The sequence below is a fragment of the Penicillium verrucosum genome, assembly GCF_028828655.1.
Source record: "Penicillium verrucosum strain IBT 35672 chromosome Unknown utg000001l_segment0_segment0, whole genome shotgun sequence".
NCBI lineage: Eukaryota > Fungi > Ascomycota > Eurotiomycetes > Eurotiales > Aspergillaceae > Penicillium > Penicillium verrucosum.
The window spans coordinates 2,328,240-2,343,841 of NW_026643210.1; the positions used below are offsets into that span (position 1 = coordinate 2,328,240).

General features: G+C 48.8%; 9 protein-coding genes across 9 annotated transcripts; 6 read left to right on the forward strand and 3 right to left on the reverse strand.

Annotated features, from left to right (window-relative positions):
• Positions 1-172: 172 nt before the first annotated feature.
• Positions 173-952, forward strand: N7516_000848 (uncharacterized protein; the record flags this gene model as incomplete). Its single annotated transcript, XM_057213570.1, is given in 3 exon segments — positions 173-322; positions 335-707; positions 744-952. Coding segments are annotated over 3 exon segments (732 nt in total), but the record flags the coding sequence as incomplete, so codon positions are not given.
• Positions 953-1,642: 690 nt separating this feature from the next.
• N7516_000849 (ribose phosphate diphosphokinase subunit PRS5) lies at positions 1,643-3,034 on the forward strand (the record flags this gene model as incomplete). Its single annotated transcript, XM_057213571.1, has 4 exons — positions 1,643-1,992; positions 2,024-2,549; positions 2,602-2,925; positions 2,978-3,034. 4 exons carry the CDS (start codon positions 1,643-1,645, stop codon positions 3,032-3,034), a joined length of 1,257 nt encoding a protein of 418 aa, XP_057075454.1.
• A 1,015-nt stretch (positions 3,035-4,049) lies between these two features.
• N7516_000850 (uncharacterized protein) lies at positions 4,050-4,490 on the reverse strand (the record flags this gene model as incomplete). Its single annotated transcript, XM_057213572.1, has 1 exon — positions 4,050-4,490. The coding sequence occupies one exon, from the start codon at positions 4,488-4,490 to the stop codon at positions 4,050-4,052; it is 441 nt and encodes a 146-aa protein (XP_057075455.1).
• Positions 4,491-5,504: 1,014 nt separating this feature from the next.
• N7516_000851 (putative MFS monocarboxylate transporter (Mct)) lies at positions 5,505-6,969 on the forward strand (the record flags this gene model as incomplete). Its single annotated transcript, XM_057213573.1, has 4 exons — positions 5,505-5,649; positions 5,715-5,839; positions 5,892-6,457; positions 6,522-6,969. 4 exons carry the CDS (start codon positions 5,505-5,507, stop codon positions 6,967-6,969), a joined length of 1,284 nt encoding a protein of 427 aa, XP_057075456.1.
• A 568-nt stretch (positions 6,970-7,537) lies between these two features.
• On the forward strand, positions 7,538-8,236 carry N7516_000852 (HAD family hydrolase; the record flags this gene model as incomplete). The annotated part of the gene is made up of 1 exon (XM_057213574.1): positions 7,538-8,236. One exon carries the CDS (start codon positions 7,538-7,540, stop codon positions 8,234-8,236), a length of 699 nt encoding a protein of 232 aa, XP_057075457.1.
• A 408-nt stretch (positions 8,237-8,644) lies between these two features.
• On the reverse strand, positions 8,645-10,056 carry N7516_000853 (H(+)-transporting V0 sector ATPase subunit d). The gene is made up of 4 exons (XM_057213575.1): positions 9,999-10,056; positions 9,856-9,944; positions 8,890-9,779; positions 8,645-8,832 (listed from the first exon to the last, which is right to left on the reverse strand). The coding sequence occupies exons 1-4, from the start codon at positions 10,028-10,030 to the stop codon at positions 8,749-8,751; spliced, it is 1,095 nt and encodes a 364-aa protein (XP_057075458.1). The 5' UTR covers positions 10,031-10,056; the 3' UTR covers positions 8,645-8,748.
• Positions 10,057-10,245: 189 nt separating this feature from the next.
• Positions 10,246-12,253, forward strand: nop58 (RNA-processing protein NOP58; the record flags this gene model as incomplete). Its single annotated transcript, XM_057213576.1, has 3 exons — positions 10,246-10,446; positions 10,591-10,730; positions 10,791-12,253. The coding sequence occupies exons 1-3, from the start codon at positions 10,322-10,324 to the stop codon at positions 12,251-12,253; spliced, it is 1,728 nt and encodes a 575-aa protein (XP_057075459.1). The 5' UTR covers positions 10,246-10,321.
• Positions 12,254-12,714: 461 nt separating this feature from the next.
• N7516_000855 (uncharacterized protein) lies at positions 12,715-13,631 on the forward strand (the record flags this gene model as incomplete). Its single annotated transcript, XM_057213577.1, has 3 exons — positions 12,715-12,720; positions 12,773-12,916; positions 13,092-13,631. The coding sequence occupies 3 exons, from the start codon at positions 12,715-12,717 to the stop codon at positions 13,629-13,631; spliced, it is 690 nt and encodes a 229-aa protein (XP_057075460.1).
• Positions 13,632-13,667: 36 nt separating this feature from the next.
• Positions 13,668-15,529, reverse strand: N7516_000856 (phosphotransferase family protein; the record flags this gene model as incomplete). The annotated part of the gene is made up of 4 exons (XM_057213578.1): positions 13,668-14,614; positions 14,671-15,051; positions 15,109-15,408; positions 15,457-15,529. The coding sequence occupies 4 exons, from the start codon at positions 15,527-15,529 to the stop codon at positions 13,668-13,670; spliced, it is 1,701 nt and encodes a 566-aa protein (XP_057075461.1).
• Positions 15,530-15,602: the final 73 nt, after the last annotated feature.

Genomic DNA, 15,602 nt, shown 5'->3' on the forward strand with positions numbered 1-15,602 from the left:
TGGCGATGTACATAGCGACGCGTGCGGGTTGCAAACAAAGCAAACATGTAAGGCTCGTGTGGATATTCTGACGAGTCTCACCGCCTTTTCCTGGCCCTACTATCCACGACTGTGATATCATAAGGTCCTATGCCCCTACTCGCCCATAATGTCACAATCCGATGAGGCTTAGCCCTGCTGTTTGTCTGCCGGCTTCTCTACTTTTGCCCAAGCAAATTTCCCCTTAGAAGCTACCCTCGCAAGCTGTCAAGGGCTAAACACCGATCACGATACAAACAAATTCCTTGAGACCTGTTTTAAATACTTCTCCCCGGATGGACAGGTCAATTTGTAGGAGAATGTTTGTGGCTGTCGTACCGATAACGAACTCTGCCAGCTAGCCGCCAGTATTGATACTGGCTTGCCACTCCCTCTTCTGTCTAAGGGTGGGAAGACGCCAGCCATCACACCATCCCCCATGTCGGCTTTTATGATTCAGTTGAGAACCTCTTCCTCAAATTTTCACCAGCAAGTCGCGATGTCCAAGAAAGCCTTCGGAGAGACTATTCCAGGTGTGATGCATATCGGTGTGCTATTACGAAGATCTAGAGCTCCGGTCACGAATTTCCCTCTGGCGAACGAAGCGGCATTTTACATGCTGTTCATATTATCCCATCTGCCCTTGGAAATTTTACAAGTGACAATGGAAGACAGCATACCTCTAAGGTGTGGGCTAATATTTCTCGTTACTTCCTAGCCCTCAGCGCCACACACCCTCGATATATCACCTGAAGATGTGCACCGTGAGAATAATATGAATATGATGGCGATGATCACCCCACTTTATGAAGAGTTTGGCCACTTTCACTTTGTTCTTGAGGCCATTCCGACCCCTAATCCCCTAGTCCTTTCCACGCTTCGGATATGCTTATACGTCCTTCTTACCCCGCGTCGGGATTGTGATACTGACTAGCAATGACCCTGACTGCCATCCCCGAACATCGGTACTTACAGTTGCATGCTGCCATTGGTAATATCTTGCATACAAGGGTAGAAAAGATCGGGAAACTCATACGGGATCTAGGAGAGACAGGCGGCTTAGCACTGTCAAAGGATGGAAGTACCAACATCGGTGATCTACTCTCGGTCAGTCGACTTTCACTGCTAGCCTCAGATTTGCATCCTATATACAGCAAGGTAGAACAACGTGCCTGGCCTAGACTGCCAGAAGAGAAACCCAGATCTGATTAGGTGTGTAGCGGCCGGGCCGGCATTGTCACGACATACGCTTTACCCGATCCGGTACATTTGCCACCTGAGGCAGCAGCCACAGGTCCGCTCCACTCCAAAGAGGCTTTTTCCCCATCGCGGGACTCACATCGGATTTCTTTTTTTTTTTTTTTTTTGTTCTATATCTTTTGTCCCTCGAAGTCTCGATTCTTACTCCGCCATGAGGTAGCATTTGTTCTCTTCAATATTAAGAATCTCTACACTTTTCTTCTCTCTCATTCTTTACTCCCTTGACTGCTCACTGAGATCGTCCCCCATATTTTCCTCCCCCTCCACACGATCTCTCCGAACCTGATTTCCTTCAGATCCAGAGCCCTTCTCTTCGACCCTTCCTCCTTCCAATCCCGGCGACATACCCGCAAATAAAAACACTATGGTCCGCAATCTTGTCGTTATCGGAGGCAACTCCCACCCTCAGTTGACTCAAAGCATCTGCGGTGTTCTCGGCATTCCTCCCGCGGAGGTTCTGCTCTCAAAATTCGCTGTGGGTGAGACTCGAGTTGAAATCCAAGAGTCCGTCCGTGAAAAGGATGTCTACATTATTCAATCCGGCGGCGGTAAAGTCAACGACCACCTCCTAGAGCTTCTCATCACCATTTCCGCCTGCAAAACCGCCTCAGCCCGGCGAGTCACCGCTGTCCTCCCTCTTTTCCCTTACTCCCGCCAGAGTGACATTCCTTATGACAAGGCCGGCGCTCCTCTAGTCAAAGCATCCGTGGGGGGGTAAATCCGCCAATGGATATACATTTGAGAGCACCCCTCCGACTCCGGCTCCGGGTGGAAAAACTGAAGGCCTGGGCTTGATGAATGGAATGGAAAGCCTCCAGAAGGGCCTTGCCAAGGCTCAGATTGAGGAGAGCACTGGCAGCCCTGTGAAGCGGCGGGGCAACGGTCTGCCCCGCAGCGACACAACGGATTCCCTCAAGTCCCTGACCAACGGCACCGACGAGGCAGCGAGCAGCACTTCCAAGATCAATTCCTTCCAACCGCGTCCTGGTTACAAACAGTGGGTTGCACAGGCCGGCACCCTGGTGGCAGACCTCCTTACCTGTGCCGGCGCCGATCACATCATCACCATGGATTTGCACGACCCACAGTACCAGGGATTCTTTGATATCCCCGTTGACAACCTTTACGGCCGACCTCTACTGAAGAGCTACATTCAGCGCAACATCCCAAATTACAAGCAGGCTGTCATTGTCAGCCCCGATGCCGGAGGTGCCAAGCGCGCCACGGCTATTGCTGACCAAATGGGCATGGAGTTTGCCCTTATCCACAAGGTAGGCTTATTGAGCGCTTGGATTTCCCTGTAATTATCTAACAATCTCATAGGAGCGCCGCCCCACCAAAATCACTGACCGCCAGAATGCCACCATGATGTTGGTTGGTGATGTCCGTGATCGGATAACAATTCTGATTGATGATCTGGCGGACACCTCGAATACCATTACTCGCGCTGCCAAGTTGCTCAAGAAGGAAGGCGCATCTCAGGTATATGCCCTTCTCACTCATGGTATTCTGAGTGGCGACGCCATCGAGCGCATCAACGCTAGTGCTCTCGACAAGGTCGTTGTGACCAACAGTGTGGACCAAGTCGAACACTTGCGCCGCTGCCCGAAGCTGGAGGTCCTGGAAGTGGGCCACGTTTTCGGCGAGGTGAGTCCCATTCGTCCGGGTTATTCCACATAGTATACTGACTTATACCTAGGCTATCCGCCGTGTTCACCACGGTGAAAGTATCAGTGTTCTCTTCCAGTATGATTGATCGCTGCGTAAACTCTTTTTTTTTTTTTTTTCATTTTTTCCGATATCCTAAAATTTCTATGTTTGCTCTACGACATCCTCAACCTCCATTCCCTTTGCCATAGATCCAGGTTCGCAGTAGACTTGGTACGCTGGATTTGAATCTGGTATTTTCTGTGATTTCTTTTGTTACGCTTGCTCTTATCTGGCCTTGGCTGGCTTTATCTTATTTTTGTTTCGGATTTCCCTGTCATACTATCTCTGCCACACCCTTTGCCATCTGCACATATGAGCAGTGACCGTTGAATCGAAATTGAGAATTTCATTTTCAACATGCATGTAGTCGCCGGTCTTGGGCTAGACTATCAATGTGGCTGATCTGTGTACGTCGGGGAGACGCAATACTTTCCGATATTGAAGCCCATGCATGCCGGTCTGTGCTTGATTGATCACGATTTCTCAATCCTTGCATATTACACCGGATAATATCTGGCCCTCGAACCTTTTCCTTTTCTATTTTGGTGCTCAGTGCTCAGTTGTTGCATTCGGAGTACATGACTTCATGGACCCATAAGCATCAAAAGAGTGCAGTCACCTACCTTCTTTTACGAAACATTTGGGAGAGCAACATGGAGTTCCTGCTACCAGAACTAATCACTTGAGCCGTGTCATAGATTGATGCCGAAACAAGAAACTAACCAACTAGTTAATAGTTCCCTTGATGCCACATGTCCCTGTGGCCCGTCACTGGTGGGCTATTATTGAAGGACTTACCTGTCTTCCACATCAGCACTAACTATTAAGCGATTGGCAGAATCTGAACTGTTTGAATGGAGCATGCGCAGAAACTTGTATATCCGGGATCCCAGCAATTGATCGCTTTGCTTTTAACGTTAATTTAGGATCAGCAGAGATCTTTCGAGTCTGTACATTGCAAATATTACAAAGATATATAAGAATTGAATGCGGTATAGAAATGAAGCTTTTCGACCTATACAAAACGAGAGTCTTTTTAGATATATTTAGAGAAGACTTTTCTAAGAATAGCCTTTGATAAGAACGCTGAAAAGCATCAATTTTGTTTCCTGCCTGGTGTCCATTGTCCTGCAAATCATAAAGAACCGTCTGCGCGGCGACTGCGATGTCTTCAGATGATGAACATGCTGGTCTGTGTCGAAGAATAGACTTCCTGCGCCCAATGCATAGCCATAAGCATCACCACAGGGGCTAGTGATACCCAACGATTTAGAGAAACATCCTTTGAACATCCAAACATTCGCTGCATCAGGATTGATACTGATCTCTGGCTTCAGTCCGCCGGCCAGCTCAACATTCACACATGCAACACAGCCATTGTACGGGATTACGAGATACGCAATCGAATTGAGTCGCCCCACGTTTCGGTTGCATGTAGTTTGATCGAGGCCCCATACTAGAGTTGGTATTGTTACCAATAGGATCGCAAATCTCGAAAACATCGTAAAGATCTTTAAAGATTGCCAATAAAACCAACTGTAGTTGTTCACTAACAAGACTGTGTCTTGTTTGCACTGGGATAGGTAAAAAGGGAAGGAAATATGTAGTCGTTTCGTTTGATCAGACGGCCATACAAAACACGTTGATTGAGTTGAACACGAAGGGTCCCATCTGCGGTTCCTCCTCCCTTTTTATAATCTTGCAGTCAGGCTCTCCTGCTTAACGGACCTGCAGTGTTCTCTTTACCGGGGAGATATTGAGATATTGCCATACAAGCTCACACAAGCTTGAAGCTTGAGCCGTCCGACACATAATATATCTAGCCCTTCATCCCGCGATTGGTCATTGGTTCAGTTCTTCTGATCCATTTGCACTCGAATTCCGAGCGATCCTTCCAAAAGGTGGATACCATTTCTCTAGTGGGACGCCGAACGGTGAGGCGTCCCGTTCTGATGTACGGAAAGTCGAGGTATGGCGAACGTACTGGTAAATTCACAATGGTAAAATTCTCTAACTAACTAAAAAAGAGTACGTGTACACATTATAACCCTACAACACTAGGCAAATAGACGATTGCCGAATGGCCATTTTATTGCAGCCGAAGGATGCTGATCCCCGCCATGGTGTGAAGCGTCTCACCAGATCCGGACTCCGTAATTAATTCCAAGCTATATCTTTCCCAGTGCCTTGGAAAAAGGAATCATTTGTCCTTGGAAACCTCCCCAGGTTGGAAAGAAGTGCTTGATTTTGTTTTCTCTCCTTTGAAGTACGTTCACCGCATTATTGTCGTAGTTATGCTACAGGTGGAAAATGCCATCCATCACTCGTGTTGATATGAATGACTCAGTACTGGTTATCGGGGGGTCACATACTTACAGCCCTAGAGGGCTCTGGGGCAGAAGGTAGATAGAGAATTTTTAGCTCTGAGATAGCTTCTTCCTTTAGAATCCATCTTTTATCATTTTTTCCTCCTTTCTGCTCGAGACCTTGTCTCAACATCTAGATTCGTTCTAGACATGGCAACCACGGAATCCAAAACTACGGTGGCTGTCTCTGGCAGCGAGGAGGAACATTTTGGACAGTTGGATCAAGGGCTTCGCGCTTGGACAGTCGTCTTTGGAGCATGGTGCTGTCTATTTTGCGCTTTTGGCTGGGTGAATGGTGAGATTCCTCGCTATTTCTTGTATTTCCCACGCCGACCGATAGCCTGATATGCTTTACCCCAGCTATTGGCATTTTCCAAGAGTACTACCAGAACAACCAATTACATTCTTATTCCGCGTCCAGTATCTCCTGGATTTTATCTTTGGAGCCATTTGTACTCTTTGCCGCCGGAATTGTTATCGGAAGAGTAAATATAGCCCTATCAACCCTAGGAGGTACACATATTAACTTTCTTCCAGGTATTTGATAATTATGGCCCAAAATGGCTTCTTCTTATTGGGACATGTCTTCACGTCTTTGGTATTATGATGACCTCCATATCGACGGAGTACTATCAATTCTTGCTAGCCCAGGGAATCTGCAGTCCTCTTGGTGCAAGCTTCGTCTTCTCGTCCGCACTCTCTTGTACTGCAACATGGTTCGACAAACGACGTGCCTTGGCCTTTGGAATCGTTTCCAGTGGCTCGTCACTAGGTGGCGTTGTATTCCCCACCATGCTGTCTCGGCTCTTGCCTAGTATCGGGTTCGGCTGGTCATTGCGTATATCTGGATTTATCATCCTCGCACTCCTGGTCATTGCCAACCTGACTGTCCGATCGAGAATACGAAATGTTCCGCGGCCAGTGAAGCTGAGCGATTATACGAGTCCGTTTTCGGAGGTACCGTTTGTCTTACTCATGCTGGCATCCTGCTGTGGATTCTTCGCCATGTTTGTGCCAATCAGTTATATCGTTATAGAGGCTCAGGAGGACGGAGTCAACCCCGACCTAGCTGGGTACTTGTTGACTATACTCAATGCCGCCAGGTTAGTACTACTCAGTATTTTATATTAGAACGAGAAGGCCATGGTTGAGCTAACTATTCTGCAGTCTCCCTGGTCGAATTCTACCAGGCTACCTAGGAGACAAGCTGGGCCGATTCAACGTCATGATCACCATGTGCTCCTTGTCCGCCATCGTCATCCTAGCCCTTTGGCTTCCAGGTACCCTTCTCTCCCCAGGCAGTGCGGCCATCTATATTGTCTTCAGCATGTTGTATGGATTTGCATCGGGTGCATTTGTGGGCATGGTACCCGCCCTGCTGGGCCAGATCTCGCCCGACGTGACCAAGATCGGTGTTCGCCAGGGCGTTTTATTTACCTGCATCAGTATTGCATCGCTCACGGGAAGTCCCATTGCCGGAGCAATCCTGAGCCGACAAAACGGGATCTACTGGGGATTACAGGTATTTTCGGGTGCAATGATGGTAGCAAGTGTATTCTTCTTCATTGCGGCGAGAGCGGTACTTGCAGGACTGTCTATCGCAAAAAAAGTTTAAAGATAGGCGGAAATATAATAGAGAGACTTGGTACATAGGGACGTGCTCGGTTTTAGTAAAGTTCAGAAGAAAAGGTCTCGAGTGCCAGACCTTATCCGCGACATATGTAGGTACTCGGCTTGTATAACTAACTAACTAGTTAGGTACTGTGAACATACAGATCCCATAGTTTTGCAGCTTACAATTAGTGGAGACAATTTATAGAGCCTAGAATATTGGTATAACTAGGGCTTACTGCACTGAACTGGTGAAAAGCCATTACTATGACTATTATCATCCCTAACTATAACCATGTAGTTCATATCTAGTTACTCCGTACACTATCTCAATGTAACTTCACATTAGCGGCATGAGCCACGTAACTATGTACGCTACTGTAAGATCCCTGACTAGAGGATCCTAACTCATTTCCCCGATCCTTTTCCCTAAAGACCCACTGAGGATTAATTTGTGGTAGTGTCTCATCCTCTCTATCTACTTCTACTCGAGCCCCTCTACACCCGTATATGCCCAACTTCATATACGACAACCATCCCAGCATTGAAATAAACACACACAACTCATGAAAATGATAAGCCTCGCAATCTTCGACTTCGACGGCACCCTCTTCGATACCCACGAATCCATCTCTCAAACCATAAAACTCACCTTCGATGCCCTCCTCCCCACCCACCCCCCTCCCCAACCCGAAATCCACCATCTGATCGCCAGTGGCGCCGGCCTAGCAGATACCTTCAAAGCCCTACATCCCTCCCCGGCCGAATTCACTACGACCGTTGAGAACGAATGGATTGAAAAATACCGTGCTCTGTATGCTACCCACGGCCAACTCCTCATCAAGGCCTTCCCCGGCGCCAAGGATCTCTTGACCGAACTCAATGCCCACAAAATCCCCATCGCTATCGTTAGTAACAAGGGTGTAGCCGCTGTGAAAACGGCGCTGGAACGGAATGGTCTGGATGGCTATGTTCCTGAGGATTTAACCATCGGCGATAAGACACCTGGGGCGAAGCGCAAGCCCGATCCTGCGAGTTTTGTGAATGTTCTCGTTCCTGTCTTGAAGGAGAAATATGGGGTGGACGGGATTGATCCAGGGGAAGTGCTTGTGGTGGGTGATACAGTGGCGGATGTTCAATTCGCCGCGAATATTAAGAGCAAGGTTTGCTGGTGTCGGTATGGGTACGGAGATCAGGAGGCTTGTCAGGAATTGAAGCCGGATTTTATGGTCGATTCTTTGGGGGAGGTCGTGGGAATTGTGAAGGCTTAAGGCCCGTGACTGGTATACACTTTTATACGTACAGAATTAGTGAGTCTCAGCTTGGCCGGGTTATGTCCACGGTCTTATTGTACAACATATAGTCCACAGGTGGGTAACTAGGTACCAATGACTGAGCCACATGGTGCAGGCCTACACGTGACCCAAACACCCGTGCTGAGATCTACTGAGCCATCTGGAGCCAATAAAAGTATCCCAAATAGGAAAGCCCCTGTATCAACAAAGTGTATGTAAATCTCCGGTGTATTTTGTCCTTCTATGTCATAAGGATAAGGTCAAACACATACCAAACGCCTCATACGAAAATAAATGCGCAACACTGCCGAAATCAAAGACGACCAGATTCTCCGATCAAGGAAAAAGAGGTCGATGCGCTCACGTTAAAGAACAAACTGGGTACTCGATACAACGAAAAGCGGCTGGCAATCAAAGCAAAATACCAGCCAGGAAGGTAAGTACAAAGAGGTGGGAAAACAAAAAATCATAGAGGGCCCGAGTCGAGCTTAGAAAACGGAGATGAAGTTTCCGATTCTCTCCTTCTGGTTCTGAGCAATGCATTCCGAGATCCAGGTAACATTCCGGATTTCCTAGACGATATTAGTTTCATGCTCAAAAAATAGTGGGCTTGGTTCTAAGAGGCTTACCTGCTCCTTCAACTTCATCCAGGCGTACACCACAGCCGGGGTGAATTGGCGGGTGAAAACCAGCTTTGACATATCCATCTCCTTTTGATAAAAAAGATCCTCTAAACTCTTGCCATCTGCCGGACCCCCGCCCATACCACCGAGACCACCACCGCCTTGGCTCATACCCACGGCATCGAAAAATGCCTTGTAATCGGCCACAGCGCTTACAGCCAAGGCCACACCCTCGACATCCTCTGCACGGGAAAGCATGAGACTGCCCTCCGGGTAGAGCTTGCCGAACTCCGGGTACAATTTCCTCCGCTCGGGCTTGGACAGCTCGGTGCCAAAGGAGTTGAGAGTAATATTGATAGAACGGCGGTCCGCCTCGAACTGCAGAATCTCCGCCATGACATCCTGTGTTGGTGTCCCACTGAAGTCTGGGTGGGTGTTGATGAAGTTGTAGAAGTCTTCCAAGTAGTTCTTGTAAAGAGTGTTGCGAACGATCTCGATGTTCAGCTCGTCCAGATCCTGGTGGCTCAAACTACCTTTGAAGTAGGCGGCCAGCGGGGTCTCGATCAGTACCGAGTTATACAGTTCCTCCATGTTTGTCGCAACACACAGTACAGGGAGTGTCTCGAACCATCCTAGTGGGTGGCATCGCTCCAAAAGTTCCCGGGTGTCTCGTTCATGCAGAGTACCTGTGATCAACAGGGCGATGTTGTCGATCATGTATCCGTATGTCATGTACTCGAGGAACTTGGCAGAGGAGCCTGTCGTTTGTGCGATCAGGTACTTGAACTCAGCCACCAGTTTATCGGTCATACGGCTCGCTAGATCGGAGGTGGAGGGGTTGGGGGAAAGAGAGGCAAGGAAATCGCCATATGAGGGAGCAAGCTGGAGCTTGACATCTATTGGATGAGATTGTCAGAATCAATATGCAGTAGTAGAATCTGCAACGGAGCCAGTGGGATCAATAAAACGTACCATCAATTGTCTCGCATTGAGTGAGGTTGGAATAGTTCTGGCCGCTCAACAGGCTGTTCCGATAGCCGCGAACAATGCCCTCGACATATCTAAGAGAGTCAACAACAAGCTATTTGGACCAAGCAAAGACATAGACCACATACCCGCCGTTAACATTAAAGAATAGGCCCTCCATGGTGAATGTGGAGAAGATGATTGGAGAGACACAGCTGTAGCTCCATCCGTCTTGAACACGCATCGGGCTTAGTCATGCACTCAGCCACACGCCCAAGCCACTCGTGGCACCCGCTTTTCAACTTTTTTTCTTCCGTGCAAATTTAGATTCAATTTCTCCAACGACACCGGTGGCCGACACGCCCTACGCTAATTATTTTTCCCACCCTTTCCTCGGTTCGGTTTATCGTTCGCTTTGACTAGTTTCTTCTTTTCTGTTATTTTTCGATTATAAACGCCGTGGCCGCGCACCATGACGCTTTTCATCCTTACTGAGACCAGCGCGGGCTATGCCCTGCTGAAGGCCAAGGACAAGAAGCTCCTCAAGCGTGATGATATCGCCGAGGAAGCCTCCACTGCGGAGGGTGTCTCCAACCTGTACGTCAATTGTGTCTTCCAATCCTGCCGGAAAAAAAAAATCGAGTGGGAATCGACCGATTCGCTGAACGGGCGTAAAAAAAAATTGTTATCGGCGACAATGTCACTAACAGAACCTCTAGTCTCAAGCTGAAGAGCTTCCAGAAGTTTGACAGCGCTGCCTCAGCTCTGGAGGAGGCTGCCTCCGTCATGGAGGGCAAGGTCACCCCCCGCCCTGGCCTCGCTTCTTGACGGAATCAAGGATGAGAAGAAGGTGTCTCTCGCCGTTGCCGATACCAAGCTTGGTAGGTCGATCTTGTAAAATCTCTTCCCAGAGTATGTATGCTGACTGTGGTTGTGAATAGGAAACTCCATCAGCAAGCTTCCCGGTCTTGACATCCAATTGATTGCTGACTCCAGCACCAACGACATCTTCCGTGCCATCCGTGAGCACCTCACCACCCTCATTCCCGGTCTTGCCCCCAGTGATATGTCCACCATGTCCCTTGGTCTGTCCCACTCTCTCGCCCGTCACAAGCTCAAGTTCTCCCCCGACAAGATCGACACTATGATCGTCCAGGCCATTGGTCTTCTCGATGATCTTGACAAGGAGCTGAACACCTACGCTATGCGTGTCAAGGAATGGTACGGATGGCACTTCCCCGAGCTGGCTAAGATCCTCAACGACAACATTGCCTACGCCAAGCTAGTTCTGAAGATGGGTATGCGCTCCAACTGGGAGTCCGCTGATCTTGCTGAGATCCTCCCCGAGGAGATCGAGGGTGCCGTCAAGGCTGCTGCCGATCGCTCCATGGGTACCGAGATCAGCCCCGAGGATCTGGAGAACATCCAGGCTCTCGCTGAGCAGGTCGTTGGCTTCTACGACTACCGCTCTCAGCTTGCCAGCTACCTCACTTCCCGCATGAACGCCATCGCACCCAACCTGACTGCCCTTGTCGGTGACCTCGTTGGTGCCCGTCTTATTGCCCACGCTGGCTCCCTCACCAGCTTGTCCAAGAGCCCTGCCAGTACCATCCAGATTCTGGGTGCCGAGAAGGCCCTTTTCCGTGCCCTCAAGACTAAGCACGATACTCCCAAGTACGGTCTGATCTATCACGCTTCTTTGATCGGCCAGGCCACCGGCCGCAACAAGGGTAAGATGGCCCGTATCCTCGCCGCCAAGGCCTCTCTGGGTATCCGTGTCGACTCCCTCGCTGAGTGGGGTGACGAGGCCACCGAAGAGGACAAGGCTGCTCTCGGTACCGAGGCCCGCTTCAACCTCGAGCGCAAGCTTGCTGGTATGGAGGGCAAGCCCATTAAGCCCCGTGGTGTGGCCATTGCCCCCAACGGTGTTCAGGCCGAGAAGTTCGACCTGAAGGAAGCCCGCAAGTACAACCCCGATGCCGATGCCCTGGCCTCCGAGGAACCTGCCACCGCCCCGAAGTCTAAGAAGGAGAAGAAGGAGAAGAAGAAGCTCGTCGAGGAGGTTGAGGATGAGGAGATGGCTGATGCCAACTCTGATGAGGGTGAGGATTCTGATGAGTCCGAGGCTGAGGCCCCCAAGAAGAAGTCCAAGAAGAGCGACATTGAGGAAATGGCTGCCAAGGCTGGTCTCAGCGTGAAGCGATACGAGCGGAAGCTCGAGCGTGGCGAGATTACCTTCGATAAAGAAGGCAACCCCACTTCAGTCAGCAAGAAGGACTTGAAGAAGTCCAAGAAGGATGCCAAGAAGGATTCCAAGAAGGCCGACAAGGACGATGGCAAGAAGCGCAAGCGTTCCGAAGACGACGATGAGAAGAAGAAGAAGAAGAAGTCCAAGGGAGAGTAAGCGTATGTTTTCAAAAGTTTGTGCAATGTGACCGGATGGCTTTCCTGGGATCTGTATGATATCACACTTTTTTATTTCTGTTCTTTTTTTTGTTGCAATCTTCCTGTTGCTCGCATGTTTTGGGGCATTTTGAGGTTGATCTACCGGTCTTTCACTGGCGCAGAGGGTGCTCGTTAGGAACAAGGCAGTACAGTTTTAGCTGGAATAATCTGTTCATACTTCAGTACTTCAGTACTTGATTGTAAAGGTAAAGCTGTAGGCGCATGTATTGCAAATTATAGTCTCAATCAACTATGTTCTAGTCTCATCTTGTTGTTTCGCCTTCGTATACTCGATTTGGCCCTAGATATGCAGGTAGATAAAGACACCGCCCAATTTCTGCCGGCAGTTCAAACAATTTTCCTTTCTTCGATCCAGTCACTCATTTGCTCCGGTCTATATTGCCACATTCAACACACAAAATGAAGGTAAGATCTATTCTAATTGAATCTCTGGATTGCTACTAACAAAATGATCTAGGTTATTGACCCTCAAACCGCAGTCCTGACCAATGTCGAGGTCCTGGCCTATCTGACCTCCAATCCACCCCGCCGACCACCGCCAAGTTCGGGGAACTGGGCACCAAGCCCAGATCTCAGAGACCATAATACAGTGGTTAAAGAGGTGAGAACCCCTATCTGGTCCTTGTCATCTACCCACGGGTTATTGTGGCCTAGTAAAACAGCACCACATGTCCCAGCATGAAGCGGAGTCAACCAGACTCCAAACTCCGAAACCAGACACCAAGAGACACCAACGATAGAAGAAAAAAAAAAAAACAACAGACTAACTCTCCCAGATTCACAACTATGCAAGCCGTCTCTCTCCCCATCTCCTACGATACCCCCGCTACACAGCCCGCCCTTCCTCCTCCCAGTCGAAATCACAATCGCAAGCCGCAATGACCGGCACACTGCGAACCTCAAATTCAGCAAGTACAGACACAGATGCTAGTTCTCTGCCACCACAAATCCCCTCCTCAGAAGCAACGCCCATGGACACCGCCCTCCGGGACTTGGTGATCCGTCTACAACCTTACGGACTGACCAAAGCCGAGGTCGTTATGATCTTAAATCTTGGGGTGGGATTGAGCGGTAATCCTGCTACTGAGGAAGCTGCCGAGGAAGCTGCGGAGGAAGGTGCTAATGGAGAGCATGTCATGGAAGTGGATGGGGAGGCGGAAGGTGAAGAGGGCGAGGAGGAGGATTACACTGCGGTGGTGTTGATGGACGGTGTTGTTGAAGAGCGGGAGCTCAGACTCTCTGATGAAGATGTTAAGGCTGTTTTGGCTATCATTAAGGAAACCCTTACGGCGGATTATGAGAACGTCAAAGGGTGACCAAGTTGGAAGTTGTTTTATGACAGATGTTTTATATCAAGAACCAAGAAAGAAACCAGTATACTTTACGTCTTCAGACATCCACGGCAGTTTCATAATGGGAAAGGCCACGTTGCTTTCACTTCCTCGGGGGTTTTTTTCGCCGGCAAATTGGCGAATGTACATGTCCTGCAATTGCTTGTTTAGGCTTCGTTTGTTCTCGAAATCCAACTGTGGTGATATCCAGCCGTCTGCATCGGTATCCAAACATTCCCGGGCAATGGCCTGGACTTGGTGCCAATCTTTATAACTAGCGAATTGGCGCTCATGAATCTGGATCTCTTCTTCTGTGAAGGAGAATGGACATTCTCCTGAGAACCCCAAGTTCGACCAGCTCTGAGATATCTCTATGAGACATTCACGAAGTGGGAGAATACCCATCTCCGAAATCTCGCCACAACGAACAAATAGCTCTCGAAAAACTCGCGGCACATTCATGGCGGTATACGCCAGTCTGTTTTCGAGATACGTGGCGATCTCGTAAGTCTTCGCTAGCATATCTTGCTCCCACTCGCTTAATGCAGCCCTTTTTGCTTCCTCGTCTAATTGATCGAAGTCATCTGGCAGCTTCACTTGTACGGGACCTCTCACGTATTCACTCTCCTCCCAAGGCTTTAGGAATATTGGCCACCGAGCCTGGAGAAAAGCTGGTAAGACTAGAATTCCTTGTAAATCAATGAAAGATACTATCCGTGAGGGTTCATCAGGCGAGACGTAAATATTTCCCATATGTAAATCTGTATGCCAGAGTGTTGGCTGAGAAGACCGCGAAAGGATTATGTTGGCATCCAATCGCGTCATGAGACGTATCGTGGTTTCTAGAAGTTGGGTACATTCTTCAACACTTCCATGGTAGAAACGTGCATCATTTGCAAGATGTCCGTTGGAGATTCGAGACAACTCTCTGTTTGCGATGGAGATCCCTAGGGCTGATATTGTGTTCCCTAGGAGGATTTTTTTAGTTGGTGTTATTAGTCAAATCACAGAATACTATACTCACAGGGCCCGGTATCATGCACATTTGAGATATCAGGATCTTCGATTCCCTCTGTTTGGTATGCGCGGTCACAGGAGGGACCGATACAGAAAGAACCCGTTGGATCGATATCCTTGTCCAGAGGTGTGCAGTTCAAAATGTTCGTCCTTTTCCGCAGATAAAGTCCCCCAGATGCAGGAAATCGAATAGCTGACAGCTGGGCCTCCAGCCTCGCTAGGCTTCTAATAAGTGGTGGCCTTTCTGTCTTTGGCATCTTTTCCCAAACCTGAAAAAGCTGGACCCCTGGAGCTTTCTCCATGATGATATACTCAACTCCCACGACGTTGGAACCGTCCGAAGACCAGGACAGTACCCGGGGAACGGGGATACTTGTGTGTCTCCTTACTATTGATTATTATTATTAGTGGTTGAAGCGTTACAATGTTACTGGGAATCACGTACAGAATTCTAAGACACCAACCTCGCATTCTGTGGTCAGGACTGCAGGTCCAGCAATGCGACACGGGATTTTGGCGATGACTTCCGTCCCATCCTCCTTTTGCATCCGAAGGACTTTGTTGAATCCGCCTTCCATTTTTTCAATGGCTGTGATTGGAGATGACTTGCCGCCAGCAGTGGCAGCAGTACTGCAAAGTGCGTCCAGGTCAAAATTCACATATCGTCGGTCAAGTTGGTTCTTTTCGTCAACAAGGAAACGGCCATTGGTATAGGCGAAGAGCTCTTCACGACTGATTGATCTTCCTTTTGGGATTTAAGTAAAGGGAGCAATCCCAGATTCGATTGTCTTACCTCGGCAGGTTATGGAAAGATAAGCTCTTTGTGGTCTATGTATGCGCTTGGAAGTCCGAAGAAAGGAGAGCATGGCAGGGTCTCCACAGGTCAGATCTCACGATGGATGTAATGGATGTAATGGATGTAATGAAATAATATTGCCC